At 49.9% G+C, this 20316-nt stretch overlaps 1 protein-coding gene across 2 annotated transcripts in view; it reads right to left on the bottom strand.

The window, feature by feature from the left end:
- Window positions 1-20316, bottom strand: part of RPH3A (rabphilin 3A) — a 94118-nt gene that overhangs the window by 23764 nt on the left and 50038 nt on the right. For both annotated transcript variants that reach the window (XM_059713388.1, XM_019486786.2), the window contains exons 4-10: window positions 10753-10882; window positions 9936-10022; window positions 8336-8501; window positions 7212-7253; window positions 5528-5566; window positions 4909-5016; window positions 1796-1957 (exon numbers count right to left, since the gene is read on the bottom strand). In XM_059713388.1, the coding sequence (XP_059569371.1) occupies window positions 1796-1957; window positions 4909-5016; window positions 5528-5566; window positions 7212-7253; window positions 8336-8501; window positions 9936-10022; window positions 10753-10882 (734 nt within the window). The remainder of the gene's footprint in view (window positions 1-1795; window positions 1958-4908; window positions 5017-5527; window positions 5567-7211; window positions 7254-8335; window positions 8502-9935; window positions 10023-10752; window positions 10883-20316) is intronic.

Below are 20316 nucleotides of genomic sequence, written 5' to 3'. Positions count from 1 at the left end.
TGCTACATAAAACGGGCTGCCGTGGCAGGAGGCTGCAGCTCATTTGGACCTGCCGTCTGGTGGAAAAGCAGGCTGCCGGGAACGATAAGCATTCAGCTGCTCGCCAGCCCAAGCCCGCAATCAGTCCCTTTCCAGGCACTTACAGCCTCCGTGTTAATTTGTACAACGTACCACAAACCGCCTCAACAGAGCAAGCAAGCTAGCACAAGCAAACGCTGCTAGCACTGGTGTACCCATGGGAAGTCAGAGATGCAGAATACCGAGCAAAGCAAACCCTGGGGCTGCTCCCATCTGATCACCCCCGCGCCCGCGCTCTTCTGTTTTCCAGCCTGGTTATGATCTTCGCTGCAAATGGAGGGGCAGCGTGTAGAACGGAGCGCTTTCTCAGCAACAAATAGGTTCCCCCACCAGCTCCCTCTGCTCCCATTATAACCATGAGCGGGTCCTGATTAATACCCGTGCTTTCCATTTTAGACAAGAATCCATTGTTCCCTGTTTCTTTTAACCTCTAGGTAAGAGATGCATGATCCCCAGCCAAAAGCACTCTTCAGGTCATGATCAAGGCAGCGTGGGGGCATGATGTGAATCACATGGGGCACTGTGTCTTCACCCTGACTGGGCGAATATAACAGGAAAGCCTCCCTGTTTGGGGAAGTGTTTAAGCACATGCATGGTCACGCTCGATGCAAGACATTTTATGCCGTGTTCGCCCGGTCCCTGGGGGCAAGGGGTACGTGCATGCAGGTGTGATCTGGACAATCTTGCCCAGGTCTCCTGATGCAGTCCCTGTAACCTGTGGCTCAGTAAGACAATGAACTGCCAATAGACTGCAGTACTTTATGGTCAGTAAGGGCTGGAGTACCTGTGGGAAGTCTGGGTGTGATAAGTGGGCGCCTTGTACAGCACACTGAAGATGCCTTGGTGCAGGATGGTTTTTCACGTGGGCAGGGACTGGGGTGAGCAGACTACCACCAGACCGTGCTGCTGGAGGGATGAACAGGGAAAGCACAGCTCGGGGGCTTGCTGGCTCCTGCCTGGCCTGCAGACCACTCCACACCCTTCAAATCCAACTGCTGCAACTTTGGCTACTCCAGATGCGACTGAGAGCTTCGGCTGCATTGGCACCGGCCACGGGGAGGACATGACTGGCACCTCCAGCCATGGGCTATTAAATATTCCTTTCCTATTAAAGGAATTACCAAGGACTTGAATATTCAACAGTGATGTGTGGCTTAGCAAAATAAATCTGCAAAGCTCAGCTCTCAGCTGAAAGGCAGCCTCTGAAGCTGCTTTCCAGCCTACAAAGCCACCTACAGAGAACTCTGTCCTCGACAAGCTCAGGCATAAGCTGTCCGTCATCGGGTTTTAGTGGACCCGCTGACGATGGCATGGGGCACATTCAGATTTCGTGGAGCATCAACCGGCAGAATCAGTGCCACAGCCTCGATAAAGGGAGCTCTGCAATCACCCTGTGCAGAGGTCTGGAGCTGCCTCAGCTCGTTATGGTTGTATTTGTTTGGTGCCTGCCCACCGTCCTCTCTCGCCTGGCTGCAAACGAGGAGCCTTCTGAAGCCACATGTCCGGTGTGTCACGGGCTGTCATCGGGGTGCAAAACCAGGCCCCTCAGTAATCCCACGGCAGAGCTCCAATACTTGAGCCAAATTAGCACGCCGCATTAGCTGGTCCAGCAACCCAGGCACTAGAGTGGACTGGAACATAGACACGCGTGTGCACACCTACCGGCACACCCACACACACACACACACAACCTCGATTTTCCATTGCTTCCTCTCACCTCCGGGGCTCCGGCTGACCTCGCTGTCTGCAGAGTACTCCCAGTGGTCAGGCTCTCCACCAGCATACTCGCCACCACTGGGGCCCATTCTGGCCTCGGATGGCTTACGGCTCAGAGGGGGGTAGCTTCCTCTCCCGGGAGCGGCTGCCACCACTTCACCACCTGGAAGAATAGCAACGAACCATGACGGTGAGAGGCACTCGTCTCTGCCCTGTTTCTAACCCACCCCTTGTTCCGTTATTGCCATCGGCAGTGAAAGGAGCCCATGGGAAGTCATCCAGCTTGGGGGGTCTTATATTTTTATTCCCCATTCTGATAATGGTTAGGAAGCCATCACGGTGTTGGGGAATGGCAGCTTCCAGCCTCGTCCACAAGCACAAGATGTCCTGACAAGCGCAGAAGTGATGGAAACCAGCCAAGGGAATGGGGCAGCAATGGGCTATCACAGAAAAGACCACAGAAATGAAGAGTCAAGCCCACTGCAGGTAGCCCCTGGTCCGACGTCACCCAGCTCTACAGCAACATCTGCTTATTTGTTTCCTGGAGCCATGAAGCCCACACAGCCAGCTAAGAAAGCAGGCAGCTGTTAGCAGCTGGCACGGCGCAGGCGGCCGGTGGAGGTGGCACTTCTGAGGCACAGGATGACATATGACTCATCCCCTCTCACAGGAGGGTGAAACCCAACGGCAGGAGATCCACGCAACCCAGCTGGCTTCAGTGATGAGATCCAAGCAGATGGCCTTGCTATGCTTCTCAAGCCTGACCATGTCATTAGACAGATCCGGAAAGAAGCAACTTCTCAATAGACCCTAGCTCCGCTTGTCGCTGTCCCCAGAGAAGCCCGTCTTCCCAGGCGAAGCGCTGCCTTCCCTCGTCTTTGCCTGCCGTTAGCTTCACACTGTGCCAGAGGTCTTAAATAGGATTCGGTATTTTGAAATGGCCAGGGCAGGTGGCATCAGAAAGGGCCCAGTGGGCACCCAATGAGCTATGGGTTAATCTCATCAGAGATGATCGAAAGAGCAAGTCTTTGAAGGCAGCGGGCTGGTGCCCACACTGAGTTCTCTGTTTCTGGGCTCCTCTCTTGCTCGCTTTCTAAGCGGTGCCCCTAAAGAAAGGGGGCCCGACTGACTCACCAATATTTGGGGCACTTGGAGGTTTTTTCCAAAGATGCTGGTGACAACGCACAGCAACATCGCCACAAGAAACCTACCGCAGCAACGAGCCCGGTGCTCAAAGAATGGGAGGCTGCACCCATATAACACACGAGACTGGCTATAACACCAGCGCGTGGGTTAGCAAACTCAGGCCTGCTGCCGATACCGGCCTGGCTTTCAGGCACCTCTAGGTCAGCACCCAGGGGATTAAAACAGGGATTATAAGAACACCTCCAAAGGTACAGGGGAGGGAGCAGAGCAAGAGTCAGCCCTTAGCAGAGCCACCCAAATTCAAACCACTTGGTCCATGGCCAGCTGCACGTGCCAGTCCAGCTGGATGCAGGAATCACTCTGCACAATTGATTTTACCTAGGATCCAGAGGGAACAAACTCATGGAAAAAGGGAATGAAAGAACCAATAGGAAGTAGAGAGAAATACACCAGGTCAGCAAGGAAATGGGGAAGCAAAGAAAGGAAACCATAAGTCTTAGGGTCTACAATGTGCATCAGACCCTGAACAGAATTACAACCCGAGTATCTGCAATAAGGAGGCGTAACATGTTTTTCCTATCACCTTCCATTTAAGGAGGGGACCACAATCGCTGTCTCTGCTTTTCGCTGCCATTCATCTGGCGCCGGTGGTTTGAGTAGATAAATTACGGCCCCACTAGTTGGCATCCCGGTATCTGCTTGTTGATAAATTGCAACGCGCAGCTGTGATGCAAAAGGGCTGAGCTCTTACCTGGCTCCTGCCGGAGATGCCAGGTATAAATCTTTCATAGGACATAAATGGTGTGTTTACCCTTGGATGAATTGTCAGGGTCACCTCGCACAAGGAGACGGTTTAGCAACAGATGGGGGCTGCTTTGTAAATGCAGAGGTACTTATTGTGGGGAAAAATGTGCCTCGCACAGCAGGCGCCTTGTCACTCAAGAATAGCAGCCTGATAAATGATATGCAGAGGCCAGCCTTGGGAAAATCATTGGCATACTAAGAGCATGTTGATAGCCAGAAATGGCCTGGTAGAAAGGTGATAAATGGCCACATAGTCACTGTGCAGCTGATGGTTTAATAAAATAAGGGTGTTTAAGACGCTGTCTCCACTGGAAGGAAAAAGGAACAAGTTGCAGCCATATTTGAACAGGGTCAACACCTGAGCCAACCGTTCCCAAGTCTTTTTTGGTCCAACAGGCCACCATCAACCCTCAAAGTTTCTCGTGCATCACTGTGCACCTTTACCATCAAACTTTTGAAAGGGGGAGCTTCATGCAATGTGCAAACCACTTCCCGTGGTCTCACAGGCCATGGATGGGGAGCCCCTGGACTAGGGGACTACACAGATGGTCTCCCCGACTACTGTGCATGTTGAAGGAAACCATTACAGTGTTTAACGGTGCTTCATCAGCGGCGGGCTTGGTTTCGATTTAAGCCAACCAGCCCCAACGCCATGTCATTCCTGTGGGAGCAGAGGTGCTTGTTGCCTTTCTAAGTGAGCCAAAGTGTAAGTCGGGGCCTCTCTTAAATGCTCACCTACAACCCCCAAGGTCTTGTCTTCCTTGCTCTTCCAAAAGGGAGACAATGGTGACCTGGCTCGTGTCTGCCTCCAAGAAATGGGACGACACCAGGCCCTGCTGTCTTCGGATGCGTCCTGAACCATCAAGCCCTTGGCCAGCCACATCAGCAAAGCCCAGCTGGGGGTCAGCGAGTGGAAGCTAATGAACTAGTCCCCTCCACGGTGCTCCTGGGGTCACACTTCTCTGCCCTTCCATTCAGAGAAGCTTTAATAAGCTTCTCTGAATGCTTATTAACATAACAATGCTTATTGTCCAGCACCAATAAAACCCCCAGGCCGAGACAGCCAAATATTCACTGCTCACAGGACCTCTCAAGCCCCAGAGGATGTGCTCTGGTGCATCACTGCGCCGCACTCCCTGGGGTAGTCCTTGCTCCCAGGTTTACCTGCTTCTGGTCTTTGTCTCATCCCCTTCCTTCCTCTGTAGGCAGCCGGGCTCTCCTCTTCTGAACTGTAGCCACGCTCAGCATCGTGGCTGGGCTCCCGGGGTCTCACTACAGACCAACACAAGGAAACTCAAATTAAAAAGACTCAGCCTGGTCTTGGTGCAAAGACAGTCACGGTACCCCAAGCAACAGGCAATCCCCATGCAATTAAAAGGCTAGAGTGCATGCATACTGCTGCACAATACTGGGTGGGATCTGAACGGCTCAGCTGCAGGTCCGAAACCCTGCACAGCCAATTGCTTTAGCTTATGTATTCGGGAGCCTGTGAATTCGTGGCAGGAGCATCTGAGTTCTGCCCTGCTACCACCATGGGATGCCAAGCTATCGCTGTGCGCCACGCAGGAACAACTGCAAAGTCCCGGGGAGCGGTGGATTTGTTGCAGGGTGATACGTGCATTTGGAAATGAAGCCCGGCTTCAGTAACCAATGAATCAAGCCTCCCCAGCTATTGAAAGCTATTTGACAGCTCCGTTATATTTGGCACCGCAAATTCTGGCTCGGTGACACAAGGGAGGGAAGAAGGAGGGGGCAATAACAGACTGGTAGGTTGGCGACAAACCTGGCTTCCTGCCTGTTGCTCTCTTCTCCTCCGAGCCGCCTGTGGGGAAGGGAAAAGGTGAATGTTTGCAGCAACAGGGTGGTACGGGCTCTGCTCTCGCGCGGGTGGCCAAAGGCAGGGAGCAGCTCTCAGCCGGCTGGAGCCGTGCTGATGAGTTACCATCTGCCGCTCTGCAGCCGCAGCCACTAGCCAGCTAATCATCATCCTGACAGCCTCAATCATGAGGGATGGATCTGGCGATGATGTGGGTGTCAGGTAATCCTACAAGGTGCAAGCAGTGATTCAGATATGCAAAAGGGGGCTGTTATTCCAACTGCAAGTCTTCTTGAAATGGCTATGACAGCATCCAGCCGGGACGTGGAGCTGAGGACATTTCTCACGGTCCCCCAGCAAGGAGGGGAGCGCCATGTGATGTGGAGCCAGGCCAGAAGGAGCCGGGATGCAGCAGGCTCAAGGAACGGTTTCACCCCCTACCTGCCCCCTAGTCCAGGAGGCTGGGGCTATTTAATGTATGGCCCGTGAGAGGTTAAAAATCACCGCAAACCAGTACACAGGAGTCGTGTGAATACCACCACGGCTTTTCAAGCAACTCCAGCTAGCACCAGCGAAGCATGTTTCGCCATCAAAGTATTATAGCCCTTCATCTACCTAAGCCATAGGCTTAGTTAAACCCTCTTTCAGCAGCTGGGGAAAATGAAGGGTAACTGTCCATACCCAGTAATCGGAGGGGTTTGATCCCAAAACTCCCACATTAGGGAGATAAGCCTTTCATACCTTCAGCTGGTATCTGTATTAAGCTCGTGTCTTCTCTGTGGACCAGCCAACACTGGGGGATAATTACATGCCAGTGCTTGCAGGTATTATCTTAAGTATCTTCCCAAAGCCATGGAGGGAAGCAGCCCTCCAAGCCTGTGGCCTGACCTCTTCTTCCCTAGGGATTGACATTCACCCACTGCAAACTCACCCTCTTTAATGACACAAATTAAATAACCTGAAAACACAGTGAAGAGCATGTGAATCCACATGAGGAAATAACACCTCCAGAACCAATTCAGCTCGACTCGTTAAATTACAGCATTTCAACCGAGGAACGTACGGGAGGTGGGAGCACACCAGAATAGCTGAACTCCTGCAAGGTGGGTGAGCGCAAAGAAATCCTGCGATGTGACAGGCTTCCCACAAGTAAATTACAGGCCTAGCCGGTGGCACTGGATAAGAAAAACGGCAAGAGAAAGCACTCTGCCTCTTTATGTTGGTAATTGCTTTATGATGATGACGTCTAATGGCCTGTGTTATGCAAGAAGACGACTAAAAGATTATAGGGATCCTCCAGAAATCTAGCACCCTTGTGGCATCAGTCCAAAACCCCCAATCGAACTGCTCCCAGACTTTAGGACTCGAGATCCAGACCTGAATTTTGAAGCCCTGACCCCATCTGAGCCGCCGCTGTGGGTGCAATCCCAACATCTCCCCGGCACTCGATAATGCCGTGAGTCAACAGCCCCTTTAGTCAACGGCAAGGCCCAGCCCCACGGGCTCCTCGAGGGGCTGCTGGGCCCAAAACAGCACCCTGCACATTTCCAATTTGCCGATTCCTGCTGGGAGCAGGTTCCCAGGCAGGTATTGTCCCCGCAGCCTTGCGAACAGCATGAAAGGGAGTAATGCATGACGTTAACCCTCTTACCGTAGGAGTCCTGCTCAGGGGGGAGCCCGGCATCTGCAGGACCTGCGAAGCACAAACAAGTAGCAGTGAGCGGAGGGGAAATTTCTACCGAGACAGCCAGGATCAGTGACAGGCACCCTACTGCACCCCTCCCAGCCCAGCGCTGCGGGAGCCCCTCCTTCAGTCAGTTTGGGACACGAGTAAGGGTCCATCGTCCCACTCTCTGGGACCAGGTGTATGGCAGCATGGTCTGCCGCTTGCAGGGAGTCAACATGCCACAGATCCTGCAGCATTATGGGCTTGATGGGCAGAGGAGCTGAGGTTGGAGAAGCTGACCCTACTGTTCTGGGAGTCTGCAAGGCTTTCTGCCCCTAGCCCAGGACCAGAGTAGGTGTGGAAACTAGTGAAACCTTGTCTCCACTATGTGAAGAAATATCCCACGGGTTCAGGCTACAAGAAGCAAGTGAAAACGTGCTGCGGAGGTCCTGGGAGATCCTATCCCCAGGGGTCACCCCTTAGCTGCGCCTCCCCGCGATGGGGGTTGCAGCTCCAGAACAAGTCTCCGCTCCCAGGTCTTCATTTTCACACGCTGGACTCCAGCAGAAATCTTCAGCCCCGGGGAGATTTCGGCGCTTTTGAATGCACGATGGGGGGCAGAGGGAATTGCTTTCCCGTATCCTTCCTGAAAAGCCCATCACCAAAATGGGAACAAAACCTAGCGTGGCCTCCTGAAACCACACACCAGACAGCTGGCTTGCTGCAGGCATGCTCCGAAGGGGACAACAGCCCATTGATCCCCTCAGTCTAGATGGTTTCGCTGGGGTTTCTTTTTCTGTAACTGCTGCCAGGCCAAACTGTTCACGATAATTCACCTTCCCTGGGTGCCTCCCAGATGTTCCCACTAGAAGGGCTGGCTGTCGAGGGGGAGAGGGTTACTGCTGTGACACCCCCCAAAGAAGGAAAAGCTGCAGGCAGATAAGGAGACTTAACCTACAATGGCAACGGGCCCGTGCTCTTAGTGCCAGCCCTGTTCACGGAGGGCTTGATGCTACAAAACATCACGGTGTCCTGTCAGTGCCAGCCCAGGACTCTCCCAACTTAGAGAGACCGGAGTTGAGATGGGAGGATATGAACCCAGCCCCTACCTCGGCTCTGCATGCGAGAGTACAGCTTCGGGTCCTGAGCGGACGGCTCAGACGAGGCCGGCTCGCTAGGACCTTGCGGCGGCTTGCTCTTGCTGACGGGCATCGGCTGCGGCAGCACCTGCTTTGGCAAGCCCTTGAAGAACCAAGCCCCAGAGCGCTTCCACACCTGGGGAAGAAGGGGCAGATGGCAATGAGGCACAGACAGCACTTTCTTCTTTCTCTCCCTAAAATGAGGGTGCAAACAGTCATCCCTATGAAAAAATTCATCAGCTCTCCGCCCGGGCTTGGGGCCCGGTTTCTGCTCCCACCGGCAATGAGTGGAGCTTGTGCATAATCAGCCTTGGTGTGGAGGTAACTCTCCGACCTGTTCACGTCGTGGCTTCTTGCTCTGAACTCATTCTCCAACTATTCAGCACAGCCAGCACCTTTCCCCCAGGCCTTTCCAGCCCCCAAACCCAACCCACCCACAAGGACCTCACCCCACTGTGAGCTAGGAAACATCGCCTCCACCACGTGTTGCCCAAGAAATAACTGGCTCCTTTTACTCCAGATGTCACCAAACTCTCCCCATAAGTCCAGCCAGACTCCTTCTTAGCTCTTCCTTTAAACAAGCATCTTGCTACACAGCACATATAATCCCCTGCTCTTGACTACAGCCTGATATGAAAGGACAAATCTCTGAACGACCAATTTAATTGTGACCCATGATACCAAGGCAAAACGAGCATTTGTGGGGCTGGCAGCTATGAACTTTTCTCCAGGACAGGAGGATATTTTTTTCCACAGTTATAACAAGAAAAGAGGCTACGTTTTTTTGGGGGGAGGGGGGGGGGGGCGACTAGTAATTGTTTCCCATTAAAAAAAAAAGGCTGGCCCTATTCATACAGGGAAGGTCCTGTCTGCTGGCAGCAATTTCCCTTCCGACTGGAGTTTGCCCACAGAATTAAGGCAGGATACGGGATAGAGAGATAGCGAGAAAACCTAGTGCACCCTCTGCATTAAATGGCTGGGGGGAAGAAGTTGGCCCTACCTCTAAGGGCCCAGCCACATATTCAAATTGAAGCTGGACCAAAACCAGCTATAAAGTTGTTGCACGTTTTCAAGCACTAACTTGGTGCCTGTTTGGCTCTTTTTATAGCTGGATGGATATTTTTATGGAGCGATAATTACTTTGCACCTGTGGCTGGCCAAAAATGATAGCACGATTAACCATTTAATTGCATGATAATTACTTTGCACGTGTGGCCAGTCTTACTTTGCACGTGTGGCTGGGCTAAATGTATTACGCAATTAACCAGTGAATGGCGTAATATATGTAATGTGTGGCAAGGGCCTCTATCCGCAGCCTGCTGGGATGCCTGGGGAAATCTACTCAGGTTGAATGTTTTAAGAGCCCACCTCCAGCACGGCAGTACCCTGTCTTACTTTCTTGCAGGCTAATGGCAAAATATGCTTAGAGTAGTGACGCTGACTTCAAGCCCCTGCTGATTTGGGACTTGTGGAGCAGCCCAGCACCAGGGAATCCCAGCCATGGGGGATAACGCATGAAGCGCCGCAGCAGCAACCCAGGAGCTACGCCAGCCGGAGAAAAATCACTAACCTCCCTCTGCTCGCTGCAGATCTTGCACAGCCAAATCGAATGAGGGCGACTGTTGGTCGTCTCAATCCCACACTTGGTGCAGACGTTCTGGGAAGGAAACAGAGCACATGCCCACAGCATAGGAGGATGGTGACTCGCTGCAGCGAGCCAGGCACCACCAGGGATGTGTCGTTCAGAATAGCTACCTCTTGCTGTAGCTCTGCAAACCTCACCCACACTCGCCCCCAAAACTGCACCTAAATCGGATCTAAAAGGACCCTCCCAAGTGCCAACATAAATGATCCAGGGGAAGTCAGATTTAAGCCTGGACTGTTGCTACCATTTTTATTTGACTGAAATAAGGCAAGACCATGACTGCAAAGCAGAAGGACGGCTTGCTGAGCATTTGTTCTGCTATGTCGAAACGCAACGAGTCGGACTGAAGAGAGACATCGCTTTCAATTTAACTAGGGATTCAATAATTGCACCGAACCCATCATGTTCCAAGTGGCTTGCTGAGCTCTAGTGAATCCTCACAAAGCTTTGTGGAGGCGGGTGCATTTTATTAGCCTCCCAATGCAGATGGAAATGCTGAGGCCCTAAAGACAAGGCTGAGATTTTCAAAGCTGGCAGAGGGTGATAGATGCACTTCCTCTGCCAAAACTAGCAGGAGGTTGTGTCTAAATCCCCTAACTGCCCTTAAGAGTCTCCACCTCAAGAGTTAGCGCAAGGCAATACCGGGCAATAGAGCCTAAGTGAGTTGGTCCCATGGGGTGACCAAAGGCTGTCCCATCGGTATAACCCAACATCCCCCAATTCTGCCTAGAACGTGTCTTACCTTCTTGCAGTCTTCGCACACCACGCAAGCGGACCCCAGGAGACCCAGCTGTTCCCCGCACAGGATGCAGCGACTCACCCCGTCCCCCGCCACGCTCCTGCGCATGTCTTCCAAGCGGTTCATCAGGCGCCTGCACATAGATCGACACGACACAGGGTCACAAGAGCATTGTCGCGGCATGCCAGCTCTTGGGACAGCGGCATTAGCCAGCCCAGCTCCCTGGGACAACGAGCACAGATAGACACTGCTGCCCTCGAGTGAAGCTATTCTGTGTCTTTGGGGATGCCATATCAGTCAGAAACACAACAAACCCCCTTTCCTCTGCTCAGGGGCCAGGCACACAGCCCCTTCTCCTAGATCGGGTCCTCCCCAGAGGCCGTACCTCCATCCAACAAGGAATCTGTTAGGAGGGTGAAGCAACAGACACGAGAGAAAGAAGAAACACCAGGAGACGGGAATGGACAGAGTAAACCCAGAACACGGATGCATTCACAGCTTCTGCAAGGATGAGCCTTGTGAGGGTGATGTTCTCTGTTTCACCAGCCCCAAAATACCAGGACAGCAGGGGTTTTACAGAAACGGTCTTGGACATAACATGCTTATATCTGCATGCATCCTTATGCCCCAAGACCTTTGCCTGGCAAACGCTTGACTGAGCACTTGCATCCAACCTTACCCAAAAGGCGGCGGCACGGGGCGTGAATAGCACCGACCAGTGCTCCTGCTGGCGTAGGACACCCCCTGACACTCGGGGCTGCGGAAAAGGGAATCTAACAGAAAAGCACGATTAGTTTTAGCACAACGTGATGGGAAGCGTCAAATGTGGCGAGAACGGCAGTGTAACCTGGTGAGGCTCCACTGGCCTCCATGGAGCGAGACCAAAGCTGGTCCATGGTTAACAGAAAACCATCCAACAGGATAATTGCTCCAAAAGATAATTACTTCTTTACTTTCTAATTAACACCTGAAGAAAATGCGTCACCTCTCACTATCTTTTCATCTGACTGTCTGGAGAAAAATACAGCTGTGGCATTGTGAACATCTGGAGAGCGCATGGGTGTTTGTGGCCCACTCACCCAATAACGCTGCTCAGAGCGATTAGCCCGGCTAATCAGCATCGATAAACCTGGATAAGCCCCTGCGTACAGGGCTACCGCGTTCCCAGATGCACCCAACTTTTTCCATCATGCAGCATGCAATTATGCCAGATAAAAATCAAATCTAGTTGATTCAAATACCGTATGGGAGAATGAATTTCAACTTGGCATCGAAATGAAATATATTATTAACTATACATATATTAACTACCGTATTAGCTATAGATTGAATTTAATATTTTAAAGCTCAAACTCAATGAATCTGAATGATACTATCAACATGAAATGAAACCTGTCGCCAACAACAGAGCAAAATGTTTCAATTTCTTCCCATCAAACAAAAAAAAAAAAAGAGAGAGATGCAAAAATTCACTACCATCAGCACATTTCCGCATAACGGATTCATTTCAGTGAAACTCCACTTTCTAATGGCAAGTTGTTCTGTCAAGAGCGTCTAAAAGTGTTGCAAGATGAAAACCTCAGTGTCCTTTGGGGACAAGATTTCATACATCAATCTCTTCTCTCGTTTCCTCAGCCAAAACACAGCTATTTAACTCTAGTGCAATGGTGATGCTTTTCAAGTGAGATGCAAAATAAAAAAGACCCACCGGAGAACACAACTGTGCAAACACATCTGCCAACTGCGCGGGTTAAAAGCCACGACTAGTGACTGCCAAAACAACCACAGCCGTGAAAACAGCTTGCACGCTCGGTAAGGGTGAAGCAACCTGTCTGCAAAGGGAACGGGTGCTGCGCCAGGAACCGCTTCAAACCCGGTGCTTTCAAATAGCGGGAGCAAAAAAACATTATTTCTCCCATTCAAAAGGAGGAGGGGAAACGGGGAGAGGACGTGAGACAACCAAGCCCACGGGGCCCGGCTGGAGCGTGACCTAAATCTGACAAGGCAGCTAAAAGAGCAAACATTTAAAAAAAAAAAGACATTTAAAAGATATTTTCCTTCACGTCTTATGACAGATTCAAATCCAAGCCAGTTGTACGGTCGGCACCTGAGGATCCTTTAGAAGCAGTATGCATCCCAGGCAGGCCTGTCCCGCTTCTCAGTGGCCAGGGCCACAACAGCAGGGACCACGGATATGTCTGATGCAGCGCACCGCATGTCCCCCCGTTGCACCACTTGCAACTGGGAAGGGGAAGGGGAAGCTGGAGGGAGCAGCAGCCTGGAGCTGTAGGGGGAGAAGCAGCCAGGGGAGAGCCCAGGGGCTGCACTTTACCCCCTGCATGCTGCCCACGGGCCACTGGCAGGAGAGCCCTGCTATTAGGCAAACTCTGGGGAGAGCTTTGCATACTATGCTTCTGGATGTTATGCCTACACCATGGGTTGTTCACCTCATGAAGCCAAGAACCCCTCGCAGGCATTTTCTGTGTGCTGCAGAGAGAAATGCTAGGTCTCTCTTTTACACAGACGCTGAGAAAAGGAATAGCCCTTGACTGTGCAGCCAGAGATAGACAATATGCCGCGTTTTATTACAGATCCCGAGTGCCTGATTGGAAACCCGCTGAGGTCAGCGGGGAACCTCTCCCTTCCCTTCAGTCAGGCACAAAATGCAGGGCTGGGACCGAGTCGAATACGGCCCGCATTCAGGTGCTAGACACAGCTGGGAGCAACATCCCAGCGGCGCTGAAGTCAAAGGCAGAATCCCCGCTCAACCTCGGGGAGTCTGGATTGAGCACCCGGGTTTTTTCTATGCTTACAATTTTCTGGTTGGAGCTGGGGTCCTGACACTCCCTGCTCTGCCCTTCCCACACAAACTATTTTCTCTGCCATGCCTTTATTTCTAAAGAGGCTGTTATTAAACCACCTGCCTTTCAGGAGCAAAATCCAGAGGACAATCCTTAATGCTCTACAGACCTCCAGAGACATCAACGGTCTACCCTGCTTCTCGTTCTGGTTTGTGTAGCCACCTTCACGTGGTACTACGGGCAGGCTAATTAGCTCTGCCTCTTAGCACAGCTAATTAGCATAGCTACGTTCAGTTTTCCAATATTACTGTCGTACCAACTGAATGCAGCTGTGCTCCTTCTGGACCTAGCATGTGAGTATATTGTAGATGACCCATGCAGGACTCCTTCCTAAGTAATAAGGAGGCTATTTGACCTTTGGATGCAGGTCAGACATCTCAGTATGCACAACTCACACAGGTACACTTAAAACTCAGAGGAAGAAGAAGATGCTAAGGTTGTCATTAATTTCCATGGGCACCGGATCAAGCCCTAACTACTCAACTCAGATCAAAGACTATTCTGCCTGTGTTTCTGGAAACGGCAAGTTGGCTCTGCCTAAAACCTACCTCAATTAAATGAAATTATCCACGGCAATTTCTATCCTATCAGGCAGCAGCATCCCTGTAAACTCACTTCGCGGGGCACTGGAGCGCATAATGAAATTGTGGCAAGTGAATGAAAACAACAGATAATCCAGGAGTCTCAGTGTTTAACATGTGTGGTCCTAGCATTATTTTGCCGATTATGATAAGGACCATATATCTTTGTTTAAGCGGTTAAGTTTCATCATTCAACTGTGTGGTTTATTCATGGCTACTCTATTAAATCTAGTACTTCCCACCGGGAAAGCATGCTGCAGTTAACAACCATGCCATGCCTCCTGAAACACACATCTGCTGTTTTGTGGGGTTGAATGGAGAAGCCTTTGCTCGGAGCAAACTCTTTGGCCAAACCAGTATTTTCATAGCAAAGCTGAGCGCAAGGACATATTTTTGCATCTGTTGATGCCAAGATAGCTAGGCTCAGAAATGGGCCCACTTCCATGGAGAAAATCTGCATGCCCAAGCAAACCTTATTGTGGCAGCTTCAAAGAAACTGCAAAAGAAAGCAAAAATCCTTTCATTCCAAGTAATGTCTTTTTTGGCTGCGAACCTTCATTTCTCACGGGTGACTTCTTAACAAAGAATATAGACTATAGTGTAAAAACTATAATGCGTGTGGAGAGACACAAATGAGATGACTTTAAGAAGAGAAGCATCCATCTTATTGCAATATTGATTGTATAATAAACTTGGCTCATTCCTTATCCATAGACTGTAAGGTTGCAGCAGGGTTTGTAACTCCACACGCTCTCCCTGCACCTGTGCGCGCACGGTTATTCCCCTGCTTTCCAAAGGAGGCAATTATACTCAGGCCCGGGGCCCAGCCCGAATCCTCAGCCAGGCTAACAGCACTTACAGATCCCAAGTCCAAAACGGTGCGTGAATATGAACTAATCACAGCCAGATCCAGAACACAGGCGGATTTGATTAATGCAGCGGGGGCTCCGCACCTTATCTCAGTCCTCAATCCCTTTGGAGATGCTCGAAGAAAGACATCGCACTAGAAAACCAGATCCTGTTCTGCTTTATTGCCCCTTCACTGCGGAAAAATGATTTGCAGAGGCATGCGAGAGTCCCTAACACCTGCATTTCCAGGAAACACAGAAAATCCACTCTCGCATCTGCTCCACAATCACTCCTCGCGGACCCCCTGTGAAGCCCTTTGATTAAACCATCTTGGTCCCTTTTGCGTTGCCTTCCTCCTGTTGCTCTTGCCTTAGCTGTCCCTGCCTCGCAGGCTGCCCGCCTCCCCCCCATGCACCACCGCCTGCCCGAGGGACCTGTCACAACAAATCCTCCATGCCGGCACTTACCGGTCCTTGTGCTGCTTTTCCCTTATCTTCTGCCTCCGTTTACTTACACACCTCATTTTCATTGCTCCGCTTTGTGAGGCTGTTGTAAGGAAGACATGCTATAATTAAACTGCGATAGATTGCTTTTGATTGCTTTTGACACCTGGGGAAAAGGCTTTGTTGACTGGCAAGTCATGCCCCGCTCCATTATGTCTACCAACTTTAGGCCAGAGCTACATAAGAGTGCAAACCAGCTTAACGAGCTCCACTAATTCCACTGGAGTGGTGGGATTTTGCGTGCAGATTCTCTTGCATTGGTTTAAGCCTGGGGTGACCTCTTTTTAGCTTGGGTTATCTGTGCTCTGGGTTTTCAGCTATCTGCCTGGCACTGATACACTCCTGAGAGAAAGGATGGCGCGGTGATTAGGGAACTGGCTCCACCATAGACTTTCTGCATGACTGTGGGCAAATCATATAGCTTCTGCGTGGCTCCATTCTTCACCTGTAAGATGGAGGTAATGGCACTGCCCTGCTTCAGAGGGATGCTGAGTGAACACATACAATATGGACCGTGAGGCCCGTGAATACTCTACTGTTGAGGGCCCTGCAAGTACCACAGACAGATAAAAAAAGGACATATGATCCCCATGAGAAAGATGGGGCTATCCTCTCTACTGAAGGATCACCCAAATCAGTCCAGAGACACTCCCATCCACACCAGTCCGTGAAAGCAAAAGAAAGCGCTCTACTTAAGCATCTCCTCTGCCAAGATGTGGCTGCACCCCATTTTCTACACCAAAACCTGATACCAGATGACAAGAAGAAATCCTGGCATAATTTCTGGACTGTTGCAGCTATAACGCCACTCTTATACTCCTGTAAGAAGAAAAGAGAGAGACCACAGGTATAAATGGGATGAGAACAAGCTGAATATGAGCCTCGTGCAATGCTAAGCCATTGATTGAAGCTGAATCAAATTGTCCAGGTGTCTCCCAACAGGAATAAGCCCAGATTTCTGCCATAGAAACTGAATATATGATACATTTCAAAGAAGACAGATTTGATGCAAATTGACTGGTTTCACTGCTAACAGCCAAAGAGCTTTATATTGTCAAAAACTAGCTTCCTTTTTCCACACTTTCCATCTGCTATTACATTTGAGGCCAATATCATTCAGCTAATGCTATTTAATTTCAAAATATTTCACTTTGCAAGGGATCTCTGCTACTATATCACTCTTCCTCTGATAATGGCATTTTGCTTCACATTCACTGCTATGAATCAGCATTCAGACTTCCTGAAGGCTTTCACTCCCTTCTCCTGGAGATGTCTTTTGTTTCTCTTTCTGATTTTTGCTGCCTATATAAATGAGCCATTCAATTAATCTCTTCCTATTAAGTACCTCTAATGCTGTGGCTGGGTTTTAATTACCATGATGCGCATTTCCAAACAGCCCATCGCTGTGGCATCTAAAGGGCTCGTTTTATAAAGCAACAAATAAACTTTATGACTATCAACGTCTGTAGTTAAACACGCCGGCATATCGGTAATCAAACCACTGCTACACGGCATGTAGGTCATTGTAGGTAAGGGGTAGGAAGCATTATGGACAGGTCTGCAGGTGAATGATTATAGGAAGAGCATTAACTAGACCCTAACGAACGAGTCAGGCACTAGTCACTGGTGGAAGGAAGACACGAGCACCAGGGGCAGCTATAGTGTTCCCTACAGTCCTAACATTCACCCCACATAAAGCGAGATTATTATTGGAGAGACTCTATAACAATGCACTGTACTCAGCTATACCCCACCGACACCCCTTCGGAGGCTGTGATGGGCTGTGTAGATGGCTGGCTCGGACTCTGCACGCGTCTTCACTTCCAGACCATCTAGACCCAGTACAAGCGCCCTCCGTAACTCCAATTTATGAGATAACTTAAGGACCCCATTCTCAGCACAGCAATGACCTGCCACGGAGGAACACAAGGTGCCTTGGGTTAACGTGATATCTTTTATTAGACCAACTAAATAATATGGAGTCAGTCCAATAATAACCTCAGTTTATATGGGGTGAACGTTAGGCCTGTAGGAAACACTACAGCAGTACCTGGTGCTTGTGTCTTCTTTTGGCACACTGGATATTTTCACAGCTGGTCTAATAAAAGATATCACAAAGAACCATGTCTGCCTATGTCCTTAAACCAGCACGGCTACAACCAACGCTGCCGAGGAGGGGGCATTTGACACCGTTTTTCTTTTATCGCCTCTACGCCGTCAGCACTGCCGTTCTGAAAAGGTTACGGTAAAAGCTTGGGTTAACGTCTTCTAAGTTATGAGCCTACCAAGAGGCACCCACACCCATCCTTAGGCACCCACACCTCGCGCAGACCAACCTTTGACACTCTCTTGAGCTGACATCAAGCCTAACAGCTCACAGCCCAGTTACAAAGAGATGCCAGATAGATTCGGTTGTTCCCCAATACCGCAGTGATGACCAGGAAATAAATGCCTAGGTAGACGGCCCGCTTGCATTGCAATGGGAGCTTCATGCTCAGACTGAACTCGCATGCAGAAGCAGAAGTTACACACGTGTGCTCGCACCTTCTGCATACTTCCTGCCTCCAACTGCGGTACACGAGAGCAGCGCCATAGCATCAAACCTGCAGAGGCTTTTTCTCTGGCTTTTTTTATTCAGGACAAGCTGTATTCAACAAGGAGAATAGAGCGTAACCCTCATTAAGTGCCAACTCCCCTGCAAAACAAGGACTGACATTCAAAGATGCATGCAAAAGTTTTCAGCGGTTAAATATTTATTGTAGTGCCACAAAAAAATGAATTTACTAAGACAAGCCTAATGGGTTTTAAACAGCATCAAGAAGTATGTCTGCTGCAGCCTGCCACATTAATGGTGGGGCCGGGGGGGGAACAGACCTGAATCACGAGATAAAGATCATGATTGCATGGGTTAAAATGCTGGAATTGTATGATCTGTCTTAAAAACGCAATTACATTTCCACCACAGCAGATTTTATGGGAATGTGGTTGTGCGGGGATTATGCAGAGATTTTTTTTTTTTTAAATTAGGGGGAAGGTGGGGGGGAATTAAAGTAATACACAAAAAGGGGCAGAATTAAGTTACTGCTACAACCAGTACGAGCCCATGTGAATTAAAGGCTTGAAGATTAAACGTAATGTAATGTTAAGGTAAAAAAAAAAAAAAGATTAAAATGTGATCTGAAGATAAAAATGTAATTAGAATCAGGATACAAATTTAGCAGTGATTTTTATCATGTAGGTACACATCTACAACTCTAAAGGAAAGCTGCAGCTCTCGATCTTATTTAATTACTATCGTCTCAAACCGATTTCTCCATTAAGTTTCTTCGCTGCGAAGACGACACTAACCTGGTTCATAAATGAGCGGGAGCTCATGCCAGGGGGTTACCGCAGAGCTGCCGAGAAGGGCTCGGCTCTTGTGCTCTTGAAGGGGTGTTGGCTCGCCTATCTCACACCCGGGTCTGCTAAATAACAGTGCCGATTTTGCCAAAATATGAAGTACGTGCAAGCTGCCTTCCAAACATGAGTTGCCAGCTCTCTTTCATAAACGGCGAGCTCTCTATCTGCCTCTTTCCATCACACCATTTTTTTTGAACATTGCCAAAACAGTGAAGAGGAAAGAAACAACACTGCAGTCCCCAAAGAGCCTCTTCGGTTCTGGTCACCAAGGTTAATGACTTAATCCCCATTGGTTTCCACCATCTGTTTCAGCAATTTGTACATGTGACTGCGGGCAACAAGCATCCGAATTAAAAAAGGAGCCAGACGAAGCAGCTCCTCCCTCCCGGAGGAAGATGGCTGGTGACGGAGTCGCTCTTATGGAGACTCTGGTGACAGAGTCAGATCATTGCTTTAGTCTTGAGAGGGAGCTGGAAGAAGAGGAATAGCAAGAACAACGACAAAGGCAAACTCAGACCGGAAATAAGCTTTTATATGCAGGTTATTAACTATGGGCACACCTTATCAATGGCTGTAGGGGATTAACCATCAAAACCAATTTTTTAATCCATTTAATTTTTTTTCCTACAAAAACCAAAAAGATGCTCCAGTTGAAGAGGAGAGGAAGAGGTCTCATGGCCTGGAGTTCAGACTAGACCTCTCTTCTTGGCTTTATAGTCTGCTGACCGAGGAAGCATCTTGTCAGTACTGAACAAGACGGCTCAATGGGGGAAAGGCAGAACAGCGCGTGGAGGGGACACCCCTAACGCTGCCTTAGTAGGCCTATTGTCTTGGTAGCCCCCTCAAACTCTAGAGCTGCGGTCCCAATCTGACAATGTCCTGGAGCACTGGGAAGGAAGGGATGGAAATCATCATAGAAATCAAAGTGACGTGGGGTTGGGAGGGACCTCCACAGGTCATCTAGCCCAACCTCCTTCCTAAGGGGAAATGGGTGCGCCCACATGCCAGAGTAGCACCCAGGCTTGCTGCTAAAAGACAACATTTTAGAGCTGATGAGCTTGCAAAACAAGGGCTCAACCCTGGAGCTCCTCTGGTTCAGGACCACGAGCAAGGCAATGAAAATCATTGTGCATCTCTAGGCCAAGGCAAATATATACTGCCCACTGAGGGGGAAAGGCCGTGACCCACCTCAGGAGTAAAAACGGCATTACAGCTATTGTAGGCAAGGTTCGATTTTCTTGCACAGTACTCAGTATACTCTACATTGCTTGTCTGCCTAGACTGATAGCTGGTGCAGGTGCCATGCATCGTAAGGCGTGTGCACCACCATGCACGAGGCCAGCTCTACACAAATAACAAATCCTAAGCAAAGGA

The sequence above is a fragment of the Alligator mississippiensis genome, chromosome 10, assembly GCF_030867095.1.
Source record: "Alligator mississippiensis isolate rAllMis1 chromosome 10, rAllMis1, whole genome shotgun sequence".
Classification (NCBI taxonomy): Eukaryota; Metazoa; Chordata; order Crocodylia; family Alligatoridae; genus Alligator; species Alligator mississippiensis.
The sequence above is the reverse complement of the archived record's forward strand: the minus strand, read 5'-3'. Positions and strand labels throughout refer to the sequence as shown.